General features: G+C 46.6%; 1 protein-coding gene across 2 annotated transcripts in view; it reads right to left on the reverse strand.

Moving 5' to 3' along the window:
- Window positions 1-2,523: 2,523 nt before the first annotated feature.
- Window positions 2,524-12,299, reverse strand: part of si (sucrase-isomaltase) — a 43,696-nt gene continuing 33,920 nt past the window's right edge. For both annotated transcript variants that reach the window (XM_076989236.1, XM_076989244.1), the window contains 15 exons: window positions 12,150-12,212; window positions 11,692-11,808; window positions 11,288-11,378; window positions 10,998-11,136; window positions 10,714-10,847; window positions 10,455-10,489; window positions 10,148-10,264; window positions 7,076-7,224; window positions 5,971-6,055; window positions 5,669-5,725; window positions 5,420-5,544; window positions 5,121-5,209; window positions 4,812-4,858; window positions 3,927-4,091; window positions 2,524-3,121 (listed from right to left, as the gene is read on the reverse strand). In XM_076989236.1, the coding sequence (XP_076845351.1) occupies window positions 3,044-3,121; window positions 3,927-4,091; window positions 4,812-4,858; window positions 5,121-5,209; window positions 5,420-5,544; window positions 5,669-5,725; window positions 5,971-6,055; window positions 7,076-7,224; window positions 10,148-10,264; window positions 10,455-10,489; window positions 10,714-10,847; window positions 10,998-11,136; window positions 11,288-11,378; window positions 11,692-11,808; window positions 12,150-12,212 (1,491 nt within the window). In that variant the 3' untranslated portion in view covers window positions 2,524-3,043. The remainder of the gene's footprint in view (window positions 3,122-3,926; window positions 4,092-4,811; window positions 4,859-5,120; window positions 5,210-5,419; window positions 5,545-5,668; window positions 5,726-5,970; window positions 6,056-7,075; window positions 7,225-10,147; window positions 10,265-10,454; window positions 10,490-10,713; window positions 10,848-10,997; window positions 11,137-11,287; window positions 11,379-11,691; window positions 11,809-12,149; window positions 12,213-12,299) is intronic.

The raw sequence follows: 12,299 nt of genomic DNA on the forward strand, positions 1-12,299 counted from the left end.
GGTAACCAGTAAGGGTTGGTAAGTGAGTGGGGACCTGCCTAGCCGCATGGACTCATCAGATTCATGGGGGTTCTGTTCACATACGCGGGGAGATGGTGTACAGGACATGGGCATGGGAGTGTCATCTATTTCGGAGCGGTAGGGCCCCAACAATTTGTCTACTCGTATCGCTGCCTGAACGAACTCAGCTAAAGAGAATGCTTCTCCTCGACAGGCGAGTTCGACCTGCACGTCGGTCCTCAGTCCCCGACGAAACACGGTCCTCAAGGCTGAGTCGCTCCAACCGCTCCCTGCTGCCAGTGTGCGGAACTCCCTAGCATAATCTGCTGTGCTCCGTTGTCCTTGCTGGATGTCGTAGAGTCGGTCTCCGATGTCGCGACCGTCAGCAGGGTGATCGAAGACTGCTCGGAGCAGCGCTGTGAACTGGTTCTCTGACTGGAGGGCTGGGTCTTTGGTGTCCCACAAAGCGGTGCCCCAAGCACCTGCTGTACCAGTGAGAAACGAGAGAATGAAGTGGACTCTTGGCAACTCTGCTTGGAATCGAGCGTGGTGGTACGTGAAGTATATTGAACACTGCATGAGGAAGTTACGGCATCGGTCGGGAGACCCGTCGTAACGTTCGGGTACGGCTACGGGGACGCTCACGGGTGTGGAGGTTGTCGTTGTGACGAGACGAACGGCTTCCTGGAGTGCTGCCACTTGGAGTCCTTGATCTCGAACTACCCCCACGAGTTGTTGGACCGTCTCGGTGAGTGTCCTTAGTGTATCTTCTGCTGGATCCATGGTTTGGCGAAGTATTTCTGTAACGTATTGAACAGGCAGAGAGGGATCCAAATGCGGAAGAACACCGCTTTTATTGAAATGAAACGTTGGTACAAGCACAGGCAGGTGGATCACGAGCACTAGTAACAACAGCGTTGTCTTGGCGTGGTCAGGACGGTCCAGGGTCATACCGGGGGAGCAGAAGTCAGGAGGTACAGAGGGACTAGGCAGGAGACAAGGTCGGGGACGTAAGCGAGGGTCGGAACACAGGAAAGCAGACAGGTAATAGAAAGGCTTGGTATGCGGCATGAGTCGGCAATACTTCGCGACTAGGAAGTGGAATGTGGGCGTTTAAGTAGAGATACAGGGGGGCGTGGTGATGAGTGTCAGGTGAGGCTGGTTAGGTGGAGATCAGGTGGCATTCCTTACAAAAATATGCATGGTGTCACGGACGTCAATGTATGTATACACAGATATACTTTCTTTTATGCTAATCCTGCAAAGCGACCTTGAGTCCACTGAAACGCATCATCATCAACACCATCAACATCCTCACCTCCTCCGTGACAGCTGAAATTTGTGCGCTGTCGGAGCAGTTCAGAGAAATGGCCCGACGTCACCCCTAGGAAAGTTTCATTCGTCACTGGACTCACAGACCCATAACATCGCCTTAGCGACAAAGGCACAACTGACTCTGAGCTCCAGAGTGTTGCGTAATCTTCTCTCTTATAGTCTTTCATCCCCCGAGCCATGTTTTGGATAATGTATTCCAGCAAGCACTACCACTCTAAATCATACATCAGCACTTTGAAGTCACTCGAATGTACTTTCACTCTTTCATACTTTCTTTTCTTTTTATTTATTTATTTATTTATTTATGAATGCTTGTTTGAAAAAGACAAAGGATCTTTGTCTTTGGTTAAATCAGAAAGACGAGGCCTGCCTGGTTTGATTTCGCTCAGAATCAGATTGAGTGACTGTTATAATGGGTCTCCGGATTTTGACTGACACTCATCTTACTGAAATGAGGAGCAAACAAACCGAGTGTTGTGGATTAAAAGCAAATATTAGCATAAAATCACAATTTCAAATCAGCAGCAGCCTGAGGGAAAGCTCCTGAGGTAAAGGTATATCATTTCATTACAGTACTTTTGTTGCCCTTTGCCCATTTATGCAATATTTTAAATCCAAAACCAAATTACTATTCTAGCTCAAAATGAGCCAAATGTCAGTACAGTAAGTGCTTTCAAAGTTCGGAAAGCGTAACAATTTGTGCTAAAATTGCATGCAATTTCTGGCATATACATTTACTTGTAAATCTAATGAAACATCAAATTCTGTATTAAACTATTATTTATTTATTTATTTTGCTAATGAATAAAATTTTGTAAGCGTGAGTGTTTGGTTCAGCGTCCTGCTATTTCAGTGTCTGTTCTGTCTGCCAGAGAGGCGCGGATGCTGCTCACTGCTAATTGAATAGGTGCTCCAAATGTCCTTTCCTCATGCATTAAAACCCAAAATAATTATATTCTCAGTTGGATCTTCACCATCTTACCCTGTTTCTTACAGCAAAGGAGCAAAATGAAAAAGTAAAGAAAAAAAAATTTATTCTCATTGTCATTAGTGACCGACTATGGCAGGTTCACCCCCCTCAGATCCTCCGCGCTTGCTCAGACCCCCCCCCACACACACACACACCTACATGCCTCACCTCACACTGATTGCCAATTAGAGCAGAAATCAATTTATAGTCCCCATCACTAAATTGATATCATTATGTTTATTGTGGAATGAATAATTGATTATCATATCATTATATCTGAACTTAATTGTGCAGAAAGCCACCCTGGAAGGTAGCAGTGGCAAAGAGGCAAAAAAAAATGATTGTTGATAATTAGGGGTTATTATTATCATATTCCCAAGATGCCTGCATTAGAGGTGCACGTTTCCAACTGTGGCTGACTGGTAGCAAGGCCAACCATTGTCTTCTGCTAATTGCAACTGTTGGCTTCGTATTGTAACATCAGGCCTTGTGTATGTAATGTGTTTCAGCATTGAATTACTTTATTTTATTAGAAATTATTTCATACATGCCTGTCATCTATCTATAAAAAAAACCACAAACATGTTGAATAAGGTAATATCCACATTATTGTGTACTGGAATGTAATATCATTGGCACAAACTTTTAAATCTATACATACAATTTCAAAAAAATTAACATATTATTCATTGATTCAACAGGTGTCAATTTTTTTATGTCTGTATGCTGCTAAACAGGTCATGCTTCTGTGGTCCAGGTGATGTTGAAACCTTCATGTACTAGATGAAATATGTCGCTCATGTTGATGAACAGCTCCTGAAACACAAGAAAGATGGTGTCACTCTAAATCTTGTGTAAATGGAATTAAATAATAACAAAATAAGCACTGGGATTCCGACAGGGTCCTTGACCCCAGGCCCCTTACCCCAGGTCCCTGACCCCAGGCCCCTGACCCCAGGTCCCTGACTCCAGACCCTGACCCTGGGTCCCTGAGTTTTGGGTGAAACAGCGATTAGGTAGAACTCCTATGGCTGAGCCATTAAAATGCAGGAAGGGTATGTAGACTGAGGGCTGGGGAGAGGCGGAGAGTGACGGCACCTTTGCTCTCTTTAAAACAGCAGTGAGGCGATGGCGAGCAGAGACAGATGGAGCTGCCTAGCCTTTTCAAGCTTAGCATGCAGCCGGGAAAAGCAAAGAGAGATGAATGACTCGGCACGAGCCGGAACACCAGTTATTCAAATCCCGACACTGCCCCGCACTGCCACTTCCCCCTTCCCATCTCTCACCCAGCTGGCATTAATCTAGTCCTCTCCACTTCATGCTCATCTCCGTATTAATAGGGCCTGAGCTGCCAGTACGTTCAAAGACAGCTTCTCAAGGGCAGCTAATCAAACAGTCAAGGAGACCGTAGCCATGTAATTGCCCTCTCCGTTTGTTATAGATAATCCAGTTCTCTGCCCTTTGCTAGTACTGCCTTTCAATTGCACTCCGTTCTCTGTCCCTACACCCAAAAACTCTGCCAAACAAATAAACAAAAAAACATGAAAACACACCAAATTCTGAGGTAAAACCTTTTGTTTTGAGCTTGAAATTCCATGTGTGTAGATGGCCTTAGTCTCACCCTCGTGACACTGTTTTGCTTGAAAGTTGGAGTAAATGTAATTTCCGCGGTTTGCATGGTAACATTGGTGATGAGACTTTCTGCACCCCACACTCTCACGTCGCCCAGTGTCAGATTATGAGCTGAAGGCAGGGAATTATGCTGGACGGAGCTTGTCAGGGTATTCTAAAACACACAATACACAGCAAAAGTATATTAACATGTTAGCAATCAGTAAATCATGATGGTGTGGTTCATTTTAGATGCAGTGCAGCAGGTGTTTCTGGGTAGCTATTTCTGAACAGTTTTCTAATGTTTTGTTTGCAATTCATGTAAGACCAGGTTGTAAGGGCAGAAAAGGCAACTTTTACAAAAATTATAGACTCAAAGACACTTAAAATATAGCCTAAAATGGTTTGCAAAAATCTCCAATGAGATGCCATTTTTTCTTGGACTTTCTTATGTTATCATATAGGGTATATAACCTATTACATGGAAGAAATCGGGCATTATTCGGGAATTATTGTTCAGATGTTTTTTTTTACACCCAAGGACAGTAGCGGACTGTGTCAGGCCAGGGCGAGCAGCCTATGATTGTGTGGTTCGTTTGGACCCTGGCAGTTTGGTTTATCTTTTTGCATGTAGCCTGCTCTGGCTCTGGCTGTGCCATGGGTCTGGCAGGCTCAAGGCATCTGGCTACTACACGGAGCCGTCTGGGAGCCGTCTGGGAGCCGTCTGGGCCACGGGCAGAGGCTGGCCACAGATGTTTGTCTACAACTGGTCTGCCTCAGCCCTGACTCTGGCTTTAGCGGCAGCAGAACTGCTGCCCTGTCTCCCGTCTGCTGGAAGGCAGACGAGACCCAGGAGAAAGGAACTGTGTCCCACAGAGTGTGTGTGCTGGTGTACCATGGTTGCTGTGAATGATACGAGCAGTGATGCGCTCCCGATGGTGTCTGGAGAGAGAGAGAGAGAGAGAGAGAGAGAGAGAGAGAGAGAGAGAGAGAGAGAGATAGAGAGAGAGAGATGAGAAGAGGGAAGTTAGACACAGACTGTGAAAGCACGTTCTGTACGTCTTAACCAACAAATATGCATGAGTAAACACACACACACACACACACACACACACACACACACACACACACACACACACACACACACACACACACACACACACACACACACACAGACCCACTGTAGAACTGCTGTAGAACTTACCGATGCCCTCGCCATCGTCCCAGAACAGTGTACCCTGCGCCTTTCCCGTGTCACTAAGTGCGACGATCAGTCCAAGTGGATTCTTCCGACTGTGGGCGAGAAACAAGAGACATCAACACGTGAAAGACCGTTCCTACCCTCCCCCCCTGCCCCCCCCCCCCCCCCGACGCCGACGTCTGCCGCAATTACCCCCCTCAGAGCTAAAAGGTCCTTTCACAAACCTGGGTCTCTTCACCACAGCGGACGACCTAGCTGAAGAGTGCGCCTGTGGTCTCACTGTAGCCCGCTGTGGCCCTTACCTGAGGTGTGTGTTGAACTCCGGCTTCTGCCATGGGAGGATGTAGCCCCCCCTTACATGCAGGTTGATATGGTTCAGCGGGGCATCCATGTCAACAAACCGCCCTCTCACTTTCAGGGCTTCGCCCTGTCACGGGAAAGATCGTCCTGTGATGAACTGCACAGCTCCTCAGATGGACATGAGGCTTTGAACAGTAATGCACATCTGGGCTGCTGTAGTACAGCAGAGAGTGTGATGTAGTTCAACGTACCTTGTAGTAATCATACCAGCGCGAGTTTGGAAGATAGCCAGAAACTGATGTTTTTCCCTAAAGAGAGAGAGAAATAAATCAAATATCAGAAATATCTAAACTTTATTTAATTCATGTTGAAATATTTTGAATTTTCTGTGAAACTCATTGTTTCATGTATGTTCCAAGGGTCCTACATAACTGATTAATATTACTAGTGACTTATTATTATTGCTTATAACATTCATAGTTTGGCAATGACAGTTTTTCATTCAAAAGTGTAATGTTAATGAAATGCCTGTGTGTGTGTGTTCATGTCTAACCTCTTCCAGAACAGGAGTGATGAGAAGAGCGGGTCCCCAGAGAAACTGCTTATCAATGTCCCACGTCGTTTGGTCCTCCACAAACCTGCAGCACAGTACAGGGAGATAAGCCGTAGAACATGAGCCCCCCTCACCACGGCAGTGTGAGTTTGTGTGTGTGTGTGTGTGTGTGTGTGTGACTGTGTGTGGGTGTGAAAGTGTGTGTGCATGGGTGTGCTTGTGTGGGTGTGCACAGGTGTGTGTGTGTGACTGTGTATGGGTGTGGCCGTGTGTGTGTGTGGGTATGCTTGTGTGGGAATGCACACACGTGTGTGTGTGTGTGAGACTGTGTGTGGATGTGTATGTGTGTACGTGTGGGTGTGCTTGTGTGGGTGTGCACACATGTGTGGGTGTGCTTGTGTGGGTGTGCACACATGTATGGGTGTGCTTGTGTGGGTGTGCACACATGTATGGGTGTGCTTGTGTGGGTGGACCAGGATGGAAAGTTGAATTAAAGAGTATCTCATCCGGCCAGCCGGAGAACAGGAAGGAGATGGAGGACCAGGAGATGGAGGAATCTGATCAATGACCGATTCACGATAGTGGAGAAACAAAAGAATCAAAGTGAAACTGAGGCTCAGAGAGCCGGTCTGCTGAGTCACTCCACAGCGAATCATCGCCTGAATTGATCTTCCCAAAGGATGAAATGACTGTAATTCAGAAATGCTAAAATGAATGAGAGATGGAGGGCTATAAATATGCAGAGAAAGAGTTATATGTCTAGATGCAATCTAGTGGGGTACTTGATCCTAAAATGCACTTTTGTCCATTGTCCTGAGGCATTATGTATTACCTCACTCTCCCTGCACACATTTCCCAGATTCCTGCATTTCCTGTCATCCTGACCAATCACAGCTCTGCACACCCACGTCTTTATTTCTTCAAAGTGTTCAATTCTGCACTTTTTTTTTTATTTTATTGCACTCTATTGTACACACCCAAAACCAGTACCTCGCAGTGGTGAACACCTGTGCACCTGTGTGGAAAGTTCCGGAGCGCAGGGTAACACATTTGGCACAGAGCCGGGTGTGTTTAGGGTGTGTGCGGACTTAAGCAGCTCACTTACTCATGCAGCAGGGGTCTGATGACGGTGCTCCCCTTTGTGTGTGCCTCGTACATGAGCGTGTAGAGGTACGGCAGGAGAGTGTAGCGTGTGTTCAGCACGTCCCGAGATGCATTGATGAAGGTTTCGTCCCAGGATACCGGGTCCTGTCTCTGTCAGGGGCGAGACGGCGGGGAGACATAGATCAGCCACTGGCGGGATGAACGCAGGCGACCATTAGCGCATAGCAACAGCGCCACACTCGCCCTCCAAGTGCGCAGCGCGAGACGGCGCTACATTTTCCGCTGGCGGCTTTTGACGGCTTCCTTGTTTCTCTGACATGAGAGTTACTCTGATTAAAGTAGGACAGCTCACACCGCCAACAACATGTGCACCGCAGAGTAACCTCTGTTGGCCAGACAACTAATGTTCATGTTTTTCAGAATTTCAGACTGAACAGCTGTGTCCCCATGTGGGGATGAGTGTGTGTGTGTGTGTGTGTGTGTGTGTGTGTGTGTGTGTGTGTGTGTGTGTGTGTGTGTGTGTGTGTGTGTGTGTGTGTGTGTGTGTGTGTGTGTGTGTGCACATGTTTGTGTGTGAGATAGAGAGAAAAGAGACAAAGAAAGTATGGCCAGTTTAGTAATTGTCTGCCAGATAGTGACCCTCTGCTCAGCTGGTCTGTGGATAGGTTCCTCAGAGTTTTGTGTTCACACTCCCGTGTGTTAATGGGGTGGGTGTGAGCTCATCTTCTCTCACTTAAAAGCAACTTGCCACCAGCTCCTGCACAAAGGGATGACGTGAACGAGAGACTGATAATGGCTTCCCAAGAAACATGTGCTAACAGGCTAACAACTGTTAACACCTAAATGTCTTTAGGACCTGCATTCAACACTTATTGGGAACCGTGTCATCACCACGAACTTTATCGTTCCCCTTTTCTGGCAGTGAGGCGTTACTTTGGGACTAATTCTAAACCAATTTTCACACTTCTATTTTAGTGTCATGTTATACATGGTAATTTAGCCTTTTATGATCCTAAGGCTTTTTTTTTTCATTTAACCTGATAGTGACTCATCGCTGAGGTCTCTGACCTCCCAGCGTATGTTGTGATACTTTTGTGTGTTTTTCACACATATTTTTTGAGAATCTTGGATTCTCTGTAGGTCTTTTTGAACGTGGCCCTACCAACCATATGAACTGAGAACAGATTGTATAAGGGTACGAAAAGATGCTAAATGAAAATAATAAATAAATAACACTTAAAAAAATGGAAATATGAGCCATGTGACTGGAAGATCATCCATCTGAGTGCAAAACATATTTTTTTCCCATTTTATTATAACGGGGTATATTTTTTACAAATACAATTATGAACAACACAGACAACAGCCCTTCCAAGTCACAGTCAGTCACGACCTATAATGACCAGTCACGAACAGTTACAGCCAGTCACGACCCAGCTAAATAGGCGTAGCCCATCCACTCAACACACCAAACATATGGAAGTTTAGCTAGACCTGGACTGGCCTTCCTGCCAGTACACCACAGCACCCTCTGTTGCCCAAGTTGGTTATTACGTTCCGTGCTGTGCGTATCCACGCTGATCAGCCTCTGCAGCGCCGACCCAAACCTCTCTCTCCCGTGGACTCAACCAGAGAGAACAAATTTTACATCAACGTAATGGGTCTCATATTTCCACATTATGGCCGTCTGAATGGAGTAGACCTTCCCCTGTTGGGGCTAACCGGTTTTCTCAAACAAAAGGCTGAATTATTCCAAATGTACTGGGCTCTGACTCCATTAGCACCAACCCTAATGTGATGGAAAGACACCCACGAGCCTCCAATGGCCTCTGAGAAGCCGATTCGGTTTCTCCAGCAGTGGTGGGGAGGAGAAACGGGCCTTTCGGCGCCGGACGCATCGCTGTCCTGGACGCCTCATATCGATGGGCGAGTTTACACCAGCGAATGACATTAGAGGCCGAAGGGGCGATCGATCACCTCCCTGTCTCTAGGGTGAGGTTTCCCTCCCAGCCCCCTGTACCACCATGTTCACGACTCCATCCCCTCCTGTTGTTCCTGTTTTTTTGTTTTCTCGTACATGCCATTTTTTAAATTCCCCCTCTCTCTCCTCCCTCCCTCTCTCTCCTCCCTCCCTCTCTCCGACTCTCCCTGGGCTCTGTCCCTGATGCGTCCCCGTCTTGAGGAGTGCTGCTTCTGTGCAGATGACCCTCCATTTGCCCGACTCCTTCCCGTCAGTAAATGGCCTCTGTGTGTAGCAGCATTAAAGCTAATGATATGTTGGTAGGGTAATTACAGCAGAGAGAGGGAAAGTGGGAATAAACAGGCCCTGCTGCCGGGCGGGTGAGGACGCCGTGTTATTGGGTGTCAGAGTGAAAACACAAAACTGTCTGTGTGTGTGTGTGTTTGGAGGGAGTGAGGCTATATGGACCTTGTGATTGATTCGGCAAAAACAAAATGTCTCCCTTAGTGGCTCCTCCTCCAGTGTGACCGTCTAGGAGCAGGCCCAGGAGCAGGCCCAGGAACACACCCAGGAATCACGTTCGTATGTGATTCGGCTTTCAGGAAGCAAAGCTTCACAGGCCGAGTGCTGACAGCTACTCGTGTGGCTCCGTCTAATGGCCACGCCCTCTTTGTATGTTTGCTGGCCATTTTTATTGTAATCTCCCACTTGTTTAAAACACCCATTTGCAAGCCATTATAAAATGATTGGAATCGAAGTGGGGGATGTGGGGAGTGGTGCTCGGATCACCTTGAAAATTCAATTATGCCCCCGTCTCCCTGTTAGTGATGAAGTCGTGGCATTGTCCCATGAGGAAATTTAGCCCTGCTGCATTGATCGCCACGGTCTGGACTTATTGGATTTTTGCGACTCATTCCAGCACTCAGAAAGGTCACTTTTTACACAAATGCCAATGTGAACACCTGACAACACAGAACCCTATGAGCTCTGACACTACACACCATTTCTGTAGGTACATGTTTGTTGTGTATGTATAAATGTGTGTGTGTGTGTGTGTGTGTGTGTGTGTGTGTGTGTGTGTGTGTGTGTGTGTGTGTGTGTGTGTGTGCTCACCGGGTTACCCTTGCCATTGTGGTTTCTGGAATATGGGTAGAATGCTCCTAGCTGCATCCAGCGAAGACACATTTCATATGTTGCCGGGTTGAAAAACCCACAGATGTCTGCCCCAGTCTAGAGGATGCACACAAGCCTGGTGAGCTACACAGTGCTGAGAACTACAGCATCAATTTTCACAGGTGCAACACATGGAGGAACTACAATAACTGCAATGCACTTCCAGAGCACATACATCCAGTAAGAAATTAACAACTCCTCCAAATCAATAGTGATATCTATCTGCAGATCAGGCAAAGGAGCTTACATATGATATACCAAACAAACTGAACTCCATCATTCCTAAGAGAAAGAGAGAGAGACATAAAGAGTGAGATAGAGAGAATGTCAGTCTATGAACATCAACATAACAAAGCAGCTTTGTCTCAGAGAGTGAGAGGTGTGTTTACTGGAACAAAGGAGCGATTCGTCATTCATCTCAACAACCTTCAGACACCTACGTGAACACATCCTCTCTCTCTCTCTGTCACACACACACACACACACACACACACACACACACACACCTATAATAGACTTGTGAAGTTGGTTCCAGGTGGCACTGTTGTCGCCTAGCCAGTGTCCGGCCCACTGCCCGCTGCTTGGGTAGGTGGAGCGGGTGACAATGATTCCTCTCTTCTTTGTCACTTCTCGCAGGGCGCTGTTATGTACACACACACGTGCACACACACACACACACACACACACACACACACACACACACACACACATTTCACTGCTTTCTTAACCTGTAACTCCTCTACACACACATTAAGACCAAGCTTCCCTGTCGGAGAGAAGAGGGGCTTACTTGTAAGTGGGCTTGGTGTGAGACCAGCCGTACAGGTTGTGGACGTCGTAGTGCTTGACTGCGTCCCCATTTGGAAGCACCTGCTGACTGTTCATGCACAGAGTCTTGTGCTTTAGGCCTTCGTGCTTAGATTCCAGCGCTGACAATGAGTCAAACAGGCATGTTTAGGCTCCTGGGTGTGTTTCTCAGGCCAGAATAATTCAATAAATGCTACTCAAAGATAGACGTTCAGAAGGAGTGAAGGGAGGGAGAGGGAGAGAGAGAGAGAGGTGGAGGTGATGCTGACTCACGTGGCATGTAGGGTGGGTAGTCGTACTTAGAAGGCCCTGGACACTTCCCCCCAACGGTGCCGTGGACAAAACTGGCCGGTTCGTTCATGTCCTTCACACATCATTCCGGCAAATCAGTGACAAGGTTAACAGCCGTCAAGGTTGTTGCCGAGGAACACACAGTGACATTTTACATTTGCCTGTTCTGACTGTTTGTGGTGACGTATGACTTTCTAGTTCAGTGAGAAGAAGGCATGACTTGGTCTTGACTTTCTAATCGTTATTATTATGAGGCAAATAAAGTGAATTCAAAACTTTTTGACACTGAACTACATTTTCAGTATAAGAGAACCAGGTAAACCACCTGCTTATTGAATTCAGAATTCGGTATTTTGCCTAAAAAGTTTAGTTTAATTAGAACTTACAATCCACAGTCCATCAAATTTCATAACATTATTGTAGAATTCAGAAATCTCTCTATGCCACCAAGCTGCTGTTGTGTTTCGGAAGAAATCTGGAAACGCTGTATAAGCTCTGTAAATCTGTGAGAAACACACACACACACACACACACACACACATACACACACACACACACACACGCACACACACACACACACACACACACACACACACACAGTGGGTCAGGTATGATGAGCTCCCATCATCCTATTGTCCTCTGATTGGATCCATGACAGCGTTCATGTCTCCATCATCATCACTGACTGGATCAACCATGCAATTACACCACATTGTATCGATGATTCCAACGCAGGTGCTTTATGAGGTAAAACTGGAGGGTCGTTCTGTGATTGCAGCTTGACAGGAGATCGGGTTAGTCTTATGTTTAGGAGACTCATGAACAGACAGGGAGGACAGAATACCTTTACTTGAGTGTCCCAGTCCAGAGACTCATTTACTGTGACGTTGGGATAGTCAGGCCACACCTGGTGTAGAGGGATGGACACAGCATAATTAACTCTGTCTGTCATCATTTCAACTTATCGAGACATCCTTGTGTCAGGGTGCGATAC

The sequence above is a fragment of the Brachyhypopomus gauderio genome, chromosome 2 (genome assembly GCF_052324685.1).
Source record: "Brachyhypopomus gauderio isolate BG-103 chromosome 2, BGAUD_0.2, whole genome shotgun sequence".
Taxonomy (NCBI): domain Eukaryota; kingdom Metazoa; phylum Chordata; class Actinopteri; order Gymnotiformes; family Hypopomidae; genus Brachyhypopomus; species Brachyhypopomus gauderio.